Below are 15,230 nucleotides of genomic sequence, written 5' to 3'. Positions count from 1 at the left end.
AGGATGAAAGGGCCAGGGGAGAGGCCTTTCAGGAGTTTAATTGATCAAGCAGAGGCCACAGGGCTTTACCGGAGATAAAAGTGACTACCACTATGCTCAGCACAATGAGGAGATCTATTTTGGAGGAGACCCAATGAACTAGGAGAATGTAGCTCATTATGCAAAGTCATTATGAGGCACTAACTATATGGGACTCATTTTTTAAAAGAGTTTTTAAAGAGAGTTTGTGGTAGAATTGAACATGAGTTCCAGAGGTCAGGCTATAGGTCACGCAACACTGCCAGGGTGTTAACTTGTAGACCAGACTTGTTACTGTACTCAGTACAATTAAAATACATTTTTTTTATAATGCTGCTCATTCCTTTAAAAAAAATGGACATATATGTAGATCCCCTGTTTAGCATGTTTACAATTTATTTCCTAAATGATCTCTTAAATGGATTGTGTTGCTCAACGACTTAGTATACAATTATTTTGAGATGATAGGGCATGACGTTTACAACATGGCAAACGGGGGAGAATTCTTACATTGTTTATTGCTCTGAAAATACTAACATGGAGCCTATGCATTAACAAAACATTTGCATTTTTTTGGAACTGTGGTTTGATTAATACCGAAAGTGTCACATTCAGTTCTTCAATCCATGGAAGGGTTGCCCACATATTCCTTAAAATAATGATGTATTTCATAGTAAAATGTTGAGTTCCGTAAACCTCTAAGGAGTGCCATTTGTTCCTTATTTTCCTTGTAACATGATCAGCAAGCTTCTGCAATTACGAATAGCGAACGTTCAGAAATATTACTAGGTTGTTACCCTACATGACATATCTGGGTTTCACTTTACTGAGAGCCAGTTGACCGGTCAGCTTGCCTTACTGCAAGAAATGGAACAACTTAACCCCTCCACCTCTAATGCCTCCTTCTGGGGTCTGGCTCCTGGCATGGCCTTGTCTCTGTACTGCCTGCTCGGTATCCCTGGTAACATTTCAGTTATAGTCGTCCTCCGTCAGAACCAAGATCTATCCAGTTTGAGCAGGAGACTGATGTTGAACTTGGCTGCCTCGGACCTACTCTGCATCCTTACCCTACCTTTGCGTATCTACAATCTCGTCTTCACCTGGAGCCTGGGTCTAGTGCTCTGTCAGCTCAACATGTACTTCTTCTACTGCAGTATCTGTACCGGTCTGCTGACTGTCACACTTCTGAGCATCCAGCGCTACCTCCAGGTGGTGCATTCTCACAGCTGGGCCAGACCGGGAGTGGCAAAGGAGAGGGTGCTACTGGTTGTCCTGTGGGGGGTAGCTGGGGTCCTGTCCATTCCTTATGGGGTGACGGTGCGGGATGTGAAGGATGATAACGGATGGGTCAGGTGCCAATATGATTTTGCATCAGATGCTGAGCTGGTGGCTGTGTTGCTCCTGCAGACTCTCCTGTCGTTTGTAGTTCCTTTCTTCATCATGGCCACAGCCTATATGCGCCTCCAGCGAAGGGTGAACCAAACAGCTTTCTTCAGGAGCCACAGGACGACCAGATTAGTGAGCCTTATCGTTGGGACCTTCATCGTTCTATGGACTCCTCACCATGTCATGAATGTGCTGGGAGTGACGGCCATCTTGGCAAAGAATAAGGCTCTGAGAGTGTTCTGGGAGGACAATTGGAGGATTGCAGGATCTCTGGTCTTCATCAACAGCAGCTTGGATCCATTCCTCTATGCCTTTGCCTCCAGAAACAACCAGAGAGCACAGAGCAGCGACGGTCAGGTAGTGACCACGAGTAGTCACAATCTGTAAGATTTCAAGTCACTCATTGGTAATTTCAACTATTGAAATATTCCCCTTGATGCAGGCAAATACGACATACAAATACCGTATTCAGATTAGCACACTTGTCCTAACTTATAATAACCACCCGAAAAACAAAGGACCTGTATGCATTGTTTGTGTTTATTGTAAACCTTTAAATTATGTTTAAATAAAGTAATATTGCTTTCATGACCAAAAATATTTTTGAGAGGATTTGGGCTATATTTTTTGAGAGGATATTTCCATTGCAAACACTTCCTTCTCCAATAAAAGTAGAAGGGAGTGTATTTGGCAGGATGTTGTGTTGTTTGACATAACTGTTTGGTAAGATGAGGAGTAAAGCCAATTTTAGGGTGGGTTTTCTCTTTTATGCTTATCACATAAATGACTCTGGATATTGGGATTCACATTCACACCCACAGAGTTCTAGCTATAGCATGAGGTTATTTTGGTAGCCTGTGTAACGTGTGTCACCCAGACAAACAGGGTTATATTAGGACGTACTCATCAGTTGCCCCAACTCATTTCTCCATCAACATGCATTTTCGTCCACGTCTCCCATGCTGATTACGGAAGGACATCTTTTCATTAACAAGTGAAAACGTACTTTATTTCCAAGAAACGGTTACTGTTTCCTTTAAACATGACACATTTCCAGGTTAATTGATCAAGCAGAGTCCGCAGCACCTTACCAGAGATAAAAGTGACTACCACTATGCTCAGCACAATGAGGAGATATTCTTATGGAGGCCCAATGAAAGAGAATGTAGCTCATTATGCTAAATCAATATGAGGTACTAACTATATGGCTCTTTTTTTGTAAAGAACGTTTAAAAAAATAAGAGAGTTCGTGGTAGAGATGGACATGATTTCCAGGGGTCAGGCTATAGGTCGCACAGCACTGCCAGGGTGTTAACTTGTAGACCAGACTTGTTACTGTAGACATCAGACTTGTTACTGTAAAAAACAATGGCGCTCATTGAGCATGACAAACAGTATCTGTAGATCCCCCCTGAGCCCAGTATGGGGCAGTCGGACAACGGCGGTTGCTATGCTTTTAGCAGCCCGCTGAACCCCGTTACGGTGGCCCGGATCGACAGTTGGCCTCAACTCAACTGTCGGGGTTTATCGCTGTCTAGCGAGTTTAGAAGGGGTGAGTGTAACAGAGTTAAGAACGTACCGTGAAGCTCTCTCCACAGCTATCTTGAAATGTCGCCGATGGAGCCATGCAAGGGGTCCCTTTTGTATGTCTCAATCGGTTTGCACAGTGTCAAGGAGGACGGTCACGTGTGTTGTGAAACAGGATAATTGGTTTGAGCCCAGCATAGGGCAGTCGGACAGTGGAGCAGCATGCCGAGCCCTGTTAAAGCGCTGTAACGGGAGACAGCGTGCTGCTAACAGCTTAGCTTCCTCCACTCGGGACACACTCTTATCAGTTGCCCCAACTAATTTCCCCTTCAACATGCATTTTCGAGAGTTTGGGACTAGTGTATAAGGTTCCATCTGCATTTTTGTCAAAATGTTGTTATTGTTCAATGTTCTCTACGTATATAGTACCTCAAAGTACCCCAATTCAATGTTGTTAAGTTCAAAAGAATACTTGATTAAAAAAAATTGCTGACATCATTCAAACCAATGAGGGTTCGGTAAAGCCAATTATTTCAGAATGATCTTTTTTTGCAGATAAAACCTTATAGTCCCGGCATGTCCGACATGCTGATTACACGTGCTGATTATATTCATAGTGCGCCTCAAAGACCTGCCGGCCAACATCCAGAGTGCCCTCACCATACAGCTCCAGGGCAAGGTAGCCCCGCTCCACACACAGACAAAGTATGAATATTGTGAGTGAATACCAGACCTGGGTTCAAATATATGTGTATTTGAGTATCTGGTATTTAATATACTTTTGCCCAAAACAAGTATTTTAATTTGAGTATTTGAATGTAAAACCAAATTGTATTTGACAGTATGCTCAAATGCTCAAATACTTATTTCAAATGCTATTTTCAAATACCTGGGTTAAATGCATGGAAGTGTATTTGAGTCAGTGGATTTAAGTTTATCAAATACTTTGCAAGTGTATTTGCAAATACATAAAAAGATCAATATAAAAGAAAATCTATCTTAATACTTACTTCTGTTGTGGAATTTCTACGCAGGGACACTCGAAGTCAATCTTAAATTAATCATTCTTTATTATCAGCGTGCTGGAGAGGTTCCAACCAACTCAATGCACCAAGTACACATGTCGATCAGGAGCTCTACTGGGGCAGTCCCGTTAGTTCTCTTATATACTGCAGACCATTTACATTTGCAAGATTTAGCTTATTCGTCATTCATAATTAATGAATAATTAACGTTAACTTCATTCATGTGACCGACCAATACTGGGTCATGAATGTGACAGACCAATACCTCACAAGGCTTCTTCTCTAAGCTGAGACCTTGGAACTGAGATGTCTTTAGTTCTCAAAACAAGGGTCTGGGCATACTGCCAAATTGCAGCTACTGATAGTGAGGATTCGTTGAATCAGTCACATTATTAGAAAAGCACAAACATAAAATGTTCCATCACATTTCGTAAGTATGTGAAAGTAATTTAGTCTCCTCAACTTGTTCAACAACCACACCATTCATTACCAGATTCAGCTGAGGTCTAGAACTTAGGGAATTATTCTTTAACAAATACAATGCTCTTAATTTTAGAAATGTTCAGGACCAGTTTATTACGAGCCACCTATTCCAAAACAGACTGCAACTCTTCATTAGCTGGGGTTGCTGATGCATATATGGTTGAATCATCAGCATACATGGACACACATGGTTTGATTAATGCCAGTGGCCGGTCATTGGTAAAAATAGAAAAGAGTAGAGGGCCTAGAGAGCTGCCCTGTGGTACACCACACTTTACATGTTTGACATTACAGAAGCTTCCATTTGAGTTCTATTAGATAGATAGCTCTGAATCCACAATATGACAGAGGTTGAAAAGCCATAGCACAAGTGTTTTTCAACAACAGTTTATGGTCAATAATATCAAAGGCTGCACTGAAATCTAGTAGTACAGCTCCCACAAGCTTCTTATTATAAATTTATTTCAACCAATCATCAGTCATTATTGTCAGTGCAGTACATGTTGTGTTCCCTTCTGTATAGGCATGCTGAAAGTCTGTTGTAAAGTTGTTTACAGAGAAATATCATTGTATTTGGTCAAACACTATTTTTTCCAACAGTTTGCTAAGAGCTGGCAGCAAGCGTATAGGTCTGCTGTTAGAACCAGTAAAGGCCGCTTTACTTCTCTTGGGTAACGGAATTACTTTGGCTTGCCTCCAGGCCTGAGGACAAAGACTTTCCTCTAGGCTCAGATTAAAGATATGACAGAAAGGAGTGGCCATAGAGTCAGCTACGATCCTCAGTAGCTTTCCAAGCTGTTAATGCCAGGAGGTTTGTCATTATTAACTTTACAAAAAAGAAAACTTGCAATGCTTTTCTTTCATACATTTTTGTTGTTGCATGAATACTGATGGCTCCCTGTTCGTTGGTGTAATTTCCTGCCTAATTTTGTCCACTTTGCCAATGAAGTAATCAATTTACAGTTGTTATGCAGGTGAATGAGGACCCAAAAGCGACTTGGCGAAAACAGAGTCTTTATTCCAGTAAAGGAAATAGGCAATACTCCTAGACAAATCAGAGTAGAAAACAAAACATAAAAAACTAATTCCACTCGTAGTGACGAGGACAGACTGGAGACTCGACCATAAACTGTAGGTTGCCTCGGGAAGGCACCGACCGTAGCAGACTCAGACACCTGCTCACACGCAGCATCTGAGGGAAACAAGACACAGCACGGCGAACAATATACAAGGATCCGACAGGACAGAAACGGAAGACAAGGGAAGAAATAGGGACTCTAATCAGAGGGCAAGATACGGAACAGGTGTGAAAAGATTAGATGATTGAGTAGGGGAATAGGAACAGCTGGGAGCAGGGACGGAACGATAGAGAGAAGAGAGAGAGGGAGGGAGAGAGAAAAAAGGGAATGAACCTAAAAGACCAGCAGGGGGAAACTAACAGAAGGGAAAGCATAATGACAAGACAATATAAGACAAAACATGACAGTACCCCCCCACTCACCGAGCGCCTCCTGGCGCTCTCGAGGAGGAACACTGGCGGCAACGGAGGAAATCATAGATCACAAACGGTCCAGCACGTCCCGAGAAAGAACCCAACTCCTCTCCTCAGGACCGTAACGGAAAACGATAAAAAGGGAAACTAGGGTACTACTCTAAAAAAAAAAATGAGACACGGGTAGAGAACTGAAAGCTTTAGAGCAAACAGGACCAAACAGGCCAGGAGAGTAACAACTAGGGACAGACTGAGACACAGTAAGGGCAGGAACAAGACCAGGAGAGATGCGGTGGCAGGGAACAGACTGAGACCCAGCAAGACCAGGAGCAGAAGCAGAAAAAAAATTACCAGACTTATTCTGCGCGCAGTCCGAACACGCAGCCACGAAACGGCGCGTGTCACGCTCCTGAGTAGGCCACCAAAAGCGCTGGCGAATAGAAGCAAGAGTACCTCGAACGCCGGGATGGCCAGCTAACTTGGCAGAGTGAGCCCACTGAAGAACAGCCAGACGAGTAGAAACAGGAACGAAAATAAGGTTACTAGGACAAGCGCGGCGACGCAGTGTGCGTGAGTGCTTGCTTAACCTGTCTTTCAATTCCCCAGACTGTCAACCCGACAACACGCCCAACAGGAAGGATCCCCTCGGGATCGGTAGAAGCCACAGAAGAACTAAAGAGACGGGATAAAGCATGAGGCTTGGTGTTCTTAGTACCCGGGAAATAAGAAATAACGAACTCGAAACGAGCGAAAAACAACGCCCAACGAGCATGACGCGCATTCAGTCGTTTGGCAGAACGGATGTACTCAAGGTTCCTTTGGTCAGTCCAAACGACAAAAGGAACGGTCGCCCCCTCCAACCACTGTCGCCATTTGCCTAGGGCTAAACGGATGGCGAGCAGTTCGCGGTTAGCCACATCATAGTTACGTTCCGACGGTGACAGGCGATGAGAAAAATACGCACAAGGGTGGACCCCATCGTCAGTATCGGAGCGCTGGGACAGAATGGCTCCCACGCCCACCCCGACGCGTCAACCTCAACAATAAACTGTTTAGTGACGTCAGGTGCAACAAGGATAGGAGCGGATGCAAAACGCTTCTTGAAGAGATAAGAACAACAATCATACGACCGGTGAGGAGGAAGGGAGTTGGTTCTGGACCGACTGAAGACCGTGCGCAGACCATGATATTCCTCCGGCACTCCTGTCAAATCACCAGGTTCCTCCTGAGAAGAGGGGACAGAACAAACAGGAGAAATAGCAGACATTAAACACTTCACATGACAAGAAACGTTCCAGGAAAGGATAGAATTACTAGACCAATCAAAAGAAGGATTATGACACACTAGCCAGGGATGACCCAAAACAACAGGTGTAAAAGGTGAACAAAAAATCAAAAAAGAAATGGTCTCACTATGGTTACCAGATACAGTGAGGGTTAAAGGTAGTGTTTCACATAATATACTGGGGAGAGGACTACCATCCAAGGCGAACATGACCGTGGGCTCCCTAACTGTCTGAGAGGAATGTCATGTTCCCGAGCCCAGGCTTCGTCCATAAAACAGCCCTCCGCCCCAGAGTCTATTAATGCACTGCAGGAAGCTGCCGATCCGGTCCAGCGTAGATGGACCGGTAAGGTAGTACAGGTACTTGACGGAGAGGACCGTCTAGTAGCGCTTATCAGTCGCCCTCCGCTTACTGATGAGCTCTGGCCTTTAACTGGACATGAAATGACAAAATGACCAGCGGAACCGCAATAGAGACAGAGGCGGTTGGTGATTCTCCGTTCCCTCTCCTTAGTCGAAATGCGAATACCCCCCAGCTGCATGGGCTCAACACCTGAGTCAGTGGGGAAAGATGGTAGTGTCGGAGAGAGGGGAGACACAGTTAACGCGAGCTCTCTTCCATGAGCTTGGTGACGAAGATCTACCCGTCGTTCAATGCGAATAGCGAGTTCAATCAAAGAATCCACGCTGGATGGAACCTCCCGAGAGAGAATCTCATCCTTAACCTTAGCGTGGAGTCCCTCCAGAAAACGAGCGAGCAACGCCTGCTCGTTCCAGTTACTGGAGGCAGCAAGAGTGCGAAACTCTATAGAGTAATCCGTTATGGATCGATTACCTTGACATAGGGAAGACAGGGACCAGGAAGCTTCTTTCCCAAAAACTGAACGATCAAAAACCCTTATCATCTCCTCTTTAAAGTTCAGATAATCGTTAGTGCACTCAGCGCTTGCCTCCCAGATAGCTGTGCCCCACTGCCGAGCCCGACCAGTAAGGAGTGATATGACGTAGGCAATCCGAGCTCTCTCTCTTGAGTATGTGTTGGGTTGGAGAGAGAACACTATATCACACTGGGTGAGAAAGGAGCGGCACTCAGTGGGCTGCCCAGAATAACATGGTGGGTTATTAACCCTAGGTTCCGGAGGCTCGGAAGACCCGGAAGTAGCTGGTGGCACGAGACGAAGACTCTGATACTGTCCTGAGAGGTCGGAGACCTGAGCGGCCAGGGTCTCAACGGCATGCCGAGCAGCTGACAATTCCTGCTCGTGTCTGCCGAGCATCGCTCCCTGGAACTCGAGAGTAGAGTAGAGAGAATCCATAGTCGCTGGGTCCATTCTTGGTCGGATCCTTCTGTTATGCAGGTGAATGAGGACCCAAAAGCGACTTGGCGAAAACAGAGTCTTTATTCCAGTAAAGGAAATAGGCAATACTCCTAGACAAATCAGAGCAGAAAACAAAACATAAAAAACTAATTCCACTCGTAGTGAAGAGGACAGACTGGAGACTCGACCATAAACTGTAGGTTGCCTCGGGAAGGCACCGACCGTAGCAGACTCAGACACCTGCTCACACGCAGCATCTGAGGGAAACAAGACACAGCACGGCGAACAATATACAAGGATCCGACAGGACAGAAACGGAAGACAAGGGAAGAAATAGGGACTCTAATCAGAGGGCAAGATACGGAACAGGTGTGAAAAGATTAGATGATTGAGTAGGGGAATAGGAACAGCTGGGAGCAGGGACGGAACGATAGAGAGAAGAGAGAGAGGGAGGGAGAGAGAAAAAAGGGAACGAACCTAAAAAGACCAGCAGGGGGAAACGAACAGAAGGGAAAGCATAATGACAAGACAATATAAGACAAAACATGACAACAGTACTGTACAGCCAGAAATGTAGTGTACAGCCTGACTTATTAGCCACTCATTTACATTTACATTTAAGTCATTTAGCAGACGCTCTTATCCAGAGCGACTTACAAATTGGTGCATTCACCTTATGACATCCAGTGGAACAGCCACTTTACAATAGTGCATCTACATATTTTAAGGGGGGGGGGGGTGAGAAGGATTACTTTAGCCTATCCTAGGTATTCCTTAAAGAGGTGGGGTTTCAGGTGTCTCCGGAAGGTGGTGATTGACTCCGCTGTCCTGGCGTCGTGAGGGAGTTTGTTCCACCATTGGGGAGCCAGAGCAGCGAACAGTTTTGACTGGGCTGAGCGGGAACTGTACTTCCTCAGTGGTAGGGAGGCGAGCAGGCCAGAGGTGGATGAACGCAGTGCCCTTATTTGGGTGTAGGGCCTGATCAGAGCCTGGAGGTACTGAGGTGCCGTTCCCCTCACAGCTCCGTAGGCAAGCACCATGGTCTTGTAGCGGATGCGAGCTTCAACTGGAAGCCAGTGGAGAGAGCGGAGGAGCGGGGTGACGTGAGAGAACTTGGGAAGATTGAACACTAGACGGGCTGCGGCGTTCTGGATGAGTTGTAGGGGTTTATTGGCACAGGCAGGAGCCCAGCCAACAGCGAGTTGCAGTAATCCAGACGGGAGATGACAAGTGCCTGGATTAGGACCTGCGCCGCTTCCTGTGTGAGGCAGGGTCGTACTCTGCGGATGTTGTAGAGCATGAACCTACAGGAACGGGCCACCGCCTTGATGTTAGTTGAGAACGACAGGGTGTTGTCCAGGATCACGCCAAGGTTCTTAGCGCTCTGGGAGGAGGACACAATGGAGTTGTCAACCGTGATGGCGAGATCATGGAACGGGCAGTCCTTCCCCGGGAGGAAGAGCAGCTCCGTCTTGCCGAAGTTCAGCTTGAGGTGGTGATCCGTCATCCACACTGATATGTCTGCCAGACATGCAGAGATGCGATTCGCCACCTGGTCATCAGAAGGGGGAAAGGAGAAGATTAATTGTGTGTCGTCTGCATAGCAATGATAGGAGAGACCATGTGAGGTTATGACAGAGCCAAGTGACTTGGTGTATAGCGAGAATAGGAGAGGGCCTAGAACAGAGCCCTGGGGACACCAGTGGTGAGAGCGCATGGTGAGGAGACAGATTCTCGCCACGCCACCTGGTAGGAGCGACCTGTCAGGTAGGACGCAATCCAAGCGTGGGCCACGCCGGAGATGCCCAACTCGGAGAGGGTGGAGAGGAGGATCTGATGGTTCACAGTATCGAAGGCAGCCGATAGGTCTAGAAGGATGAGAGCAGAGGAGAGAGAGTTAGCTTTAGCGGTGCGGAGCGCCTCCGTGATACAGAGAAGAGCAGTCTCAGTTGAATGACTAGTCTTGAAACCTGACTGATTTGGATCAAGAAGGTCATTCTGAGAGAGATAGCGGGAGAGCTGACCAAGGACGGCACGTTCAAGAGTTTTGGAGAGAAAAGAAAGAAGGGATACTGGTCTGTAGTTGTTGACATCGGAGGGATCGAGTGTAGGTTTTTTTTTTCACTCCTTATGACCTATCTCTTTGAACCAGAGTTTTTCAATTCCTCATCAATCCATGGAGCCTTAACAGTTCCAGCAGTCAGTTTTGTGCATGTATATCAATAACTGGAAGAAGCAATTTCATACATTCATCAAGTGCAGGGTCTGGATGTTCCTTATTAATCACGTTGGACCAACTAATATTTTTAACATCATCCACATAAGGGTCACAGAAAAATATTTTGTATGATCTCTTATACACTGTTTTAGGCCCAGCTGTTGGAACTTTGGCTTTCCTGGATACAGACACCATATTGTGATCACTGCATCGAACTGGTACGGATACAGCTTTAGAACAAAGTTCTACAGTATTAGTAAAAATGTGATCGATACATGTGGATGATCTTGTTCCTGTAGTGTTTGTAAACACCCTGGTAGGTTGATTAATAACCGGAACCAGATTACAGACACTAGTTACAGTAAGAAGCTTCCTCTTGAGCTGACAACTTGATGAAAACCAGTCAATATTCAGGACACCAAGAAAGTAGACTTCTCTGTTTACATCACATACACTATCAAGCATTTCACACATATTATTTAGATATTGACTGTTCGCACTTGGTGGACTCTAGCAACACCCTAAAAGAAAAGGCTTTAGATGTGCCAAGTGAACCTGCAGCCACAACACTTCAATAACACTTGACATAAGATCTTCTCTAAGCAGTACAGGGATATGGCTCTGAATATATATATACAGCCCACATAAGCATTTCTGTCTCTTCTATAGATTTTATATCCTTGAACTGCTACTGCTGTATCATCAAATGAATTATCCAAGTGACTCTCAGATATGGCTAATATATGAATGTTATCTGATGTGAGCAAGTTATTGATTTCATGAACCTTATTTCCAAGGCTACATATATTTGGGCTAATTTCAGCCTTTTACTTGGTAGCTTATCAGAGATAGACATAATACTGAAAAGAGCTAACAAGCAAGATAAAAAAATATATACATTCAGCAGTCCATTAATCAATTGGTGTGTGTGTGTGTGTGTGTGTGTGTGTGTGTGTGTGTGTGTGTGTGTGTGTGTGTGTGTGTGTGTGTGTGTGTGTGTGTGTGTGTGTGTGTGTGTGTGTGTGTGTGTGTGTGTGTGTGTGTGTGTGTGTGTGTGTGTGTGTGTGTGTGTGTGTGTGTGTGTGTGTGTGTGTGTGTGTGTGTGTGTGCTGCGGGGCTGAAGCTACGAACCCATAGGCTTGGTTCACTCATCCTCATCCCTTCCAGGCTTCTGGGAAGGAGGGTGGACAATGAGCCTGTCCTGGTGGATGTAAGCAATGTGGTTGTGTCTAAGAGTTGGGGGAGAAGAACAACAAAAAATGAATTCCTAATAACCTTTTTGTATGGTTATAATACTGCCTGGGTTAATCGATAGGTAATTTCAAACCTACATGCAACTCCATAAGAGTTAGTAGCCTCTTCCGGCTACTGAGGCTTTTGGGGTAAAGGGTATTCCTAACTCTGTCCTCTGTTCTAGGTAAGGCCTACTGAGGCCCTGACCAGCCATCACTACCACGGCACCTGCACCAAAGAGCTGTGGATTCTACTTATACACTTACTGGAACACAGGAGCAAAGTGTTACACACATAGGTGAACACACACACACGCATTCGCACTTGATGTAACTATGATTTGGTGACCATTGGATTTTATCTGCAATTAATCAAATTTGACATAGTGTTTGTATTTACAACTGTGTGTGTGTGCGTGTGCACACTTGTGTGTTTTCCCCTTAGTCTTTCTGGAACTACATGGACACACTGCTGTGGTCTCTGATCAGTGACCAGCCTGTAGCAGAGGAGTATGGTGTGCTCCCTACACACTGTAAAGACCCTCTGGGCTTCACCTGATGGCTTGTCACTCACTTGGCTGAGCTTGGACAATACAGCAGAAACGGGGTCTTCCAAAACGAGGTAATCTACCTGAGATTAGGGGGTATAAGGAGGGATATAAGGGGTGTGATCTTTCCTGATTAATCAGATATGGCTGAATTTGTGAAATGTGCGCTCCATTTATAGTTTAAACAGTCAAAATCCTGTTTTGTCCCGATCGCATCCCCTGTTAAGATGAAAGTCACGGGTGCAATTTTGACTTCTTGCCAAGCTTATTAGACAGTGTTTTGTTGGTAATATAAGGTATGCTCTGGTCTCACAGAAACCGCTGGAGGACAACTGGAGTTTTGTGGGTGAGCTGCTCAAGTCCACCTGTAACCCTAAGGTAGGCTCTCGCTCAAAGAGGATATGGGTAATGGATGGGAGCATGGTTTCCGTGTACAGTTATAATTAGTTTGTTAATTGATCTGTGTGTGTTGCAGAGAACGCTACAGGAGGATCAGATCAGAATGCACGTGCTTTGCTGCCTGAATCTGTCTCTGCTATGGAAACCTAACAATAGCACTGTCACCACACTCTGGGAGTATTACAGCAAAAACCTGGTAAGGAACACCTCTAACACACCACTCTAAAACATGGACAATATGTAATTTACCCCTCGAAATATCCCACTTACATTCTCCCCACCCTCCAAAGCGGTTCGTTCACAGTGCCCTGGTTAGGGGTGTCAGGGCTCTGCAGCGTGAGCAGAACCCCCCTGGCCCTGTTGGACCAGGCCCGGATCTACTGCTCCCCTTCCCCCCTCCTTTCTCCCAGCCACACCCAGCTGTACCGCTCAGCCAACTCCTTTCACATCTTCCTCAGAGTGCTGGCTCTCTACCTGGCCCAGGAGAACGCAGGCGGCGCCCCCTGGAGGCAGATCAAGGGCACGTGAGGTGTGTATGTGTATGTAGGGATGGGTAACATGGAGGGGTACAGAAAAGGAGGCCAGTTAAACCCCTAAGGTACTCTTTAAATGGAGCTAAATTAGTTTTGTTCAATATTATGTTGATATGAAATACTGACCCAAGGGGGACAGGTGAGTCCACACTCACAGACACGACTCTCTGTGCCTTTATCTTGATGTGTCTGTACATGTGTGTGTGCCTGCCAGGTGTGGCACAGCCCCTCTCTGAGGCTTTGCTATTTGCTTAGACTCCCAGGGAGAGCAGGTGTCTCAGGAGGAACCTCCATCTGCCTCTCCACTCCTCCCAGAGGAGACCAGCCGAGTCCCACTGAGCCCCACATCAAACCCACAGCTGCTTCCCAAACTCCCCCAGCCATGGCTCCTCATTCTGGGGGAGACCAAAGACGATAAGCCCATGGATCCCAACATCAGAACGTGGCCTGGTACGGGCCCGGCTGGGCGCCAGCGAGAAGGATAAATCCGCCTAATGACTTCCCTCTGTCTGGAACGTGCTCAGCCGCTCCACAGACATGAAGGCTAATTAGCTAACGAGCATGGCGGTTAATTCCCCTTAACGAAGCCGTGTTGGTTTCCAGCACGGATGGGGGTGGGCAGCGGTAGGGAGGTTGCTGGCAGGGACGGGGCTGGGCTGGGCCAGGTCCAAATTAGAACACCCCCTCCCTCTGTCTCTGCTCCAGTTCCCTCGAGAAGAGCAGGGCGTGCTTATGGCGTTCCGGCAACGTTCCGGCAGCGTTCTCGCTGGCTGGACCGGTTCCATGGGAGGCCTGTGGTGGCTGCATTAATGGGATCGACTGGGAGAGCGCTGATCTCTTATGCCGGGAGTCGTGAGCATCTGCTTGCCTCCGGAAAAAGCTGTCCAGGATAAGCAAACACACTGTCTGTCTGACAGACAGGAAACACGGGAAAAAGCCTCCCAACCTGTTACAGACAAACTGTAAATCCATTTCCCACTGCTGTTTTTCTCTAAATGGATCTCCCTATCTACCTTCTCTCTTTTTCTCGTCTTTCCCTTCTTCTAACTCTCTCTTCCTGCCTTAGGTTATTTTTCTACATGCATACCATCCATACACCTTGTCTCTCTTTCTCACCTTTTCACCTTCTCCTCCTCTCACTCTCTCTCCCTGTAACATGTAACAGTCATGGTTAGGGCTGTTACAGTGACCATATTACCGCAACACCGGCAGTCATGAGTCATGACCGCAGTCAAATTCCACGTGACTGCTTAGTCACGGTACCTAAGTTTCTCCAAGCTCTGATGGTCATTAAGTAGCATATTAAACTTGCTAACTGCCTGGTACTCACAGCACTTTATTGTCCCTCTAATCACTCTGGCATAAATGCAAATGTGATTGAAAATCAAATCGAACACTTAATGAGAGCTCATGTTGCGCAACATTTCTATAGGCTATACAATTGCGCGAGTAAAAGAGGATCCCATCAGCTTTTTATAGGCTAGGCCTCTATTTATTTCTCAATTTATCCTAAATTTTATCATATTGCTTCGCTTTACAACAGGAATATAGCCTACCTGGCTGGCATGAAAATGAACCACAGGAAAAGCATCCTCCATTAGCTATTTAAGTGCATAGATGACATGTATTTTTTACCCCTGCCCCTGTTCCGAGACAGATGCATGATAATGGTCCATTCTAAATCAAAACTAATTTCACACACAAATCATATACAGTGCACGTCAAAAGCTTGGACACACCTACTCATTCAAGGGTTTTCTTTATT

General features: G+C 45.9%; 1 protein-coding gene and 1 pseudogene across 1 annotated transcript; both read left to right on the top strand.

Moving 5' to 3' along the window:
* The first annotated feature begins 885 nt into the window (after positions 1-885).
* LOC123997272 (leukotriene B4 receptor 1-like) lies at positions 886-1,791 on the top strand. Its single transcript, XM_046301429.1, has one exon. The coding sequence runs from the start codon at positions 886-888 to the stop codon at positions 1,789-1,791; it is 906 nt and encodes a 301-aa protein (XP_046157385.1).
* A 1,035-nt stretch (positions 1,792-2,826) lies between these two features.
* LOC123997271 overlaps positions 2,827-15,230 on the top strand; it is a 28,479-nt pseudogene continuing 16,075 nt past the window's right edge.

Source organism: Oncorhynchus gorbuscha, linkage group LG15, assembly GCF_021184085.1.
Source record: "Oncorhynchus gorbuscha isolate QuinsamMale2020 ecotype Even-year linkage group LG15, OgorEven_v1.0, whole genome shotgun sequence".
NCBI lineage: Eukaryota > Metazoa > Chordata > Actinopteri > Salmoniformes > Salmonidae > Oncorhynchus > Oncorhynchus gorbuscha.
This window is presented reverse-complemented; position numbering and strand designations above follow the sequence as displayed.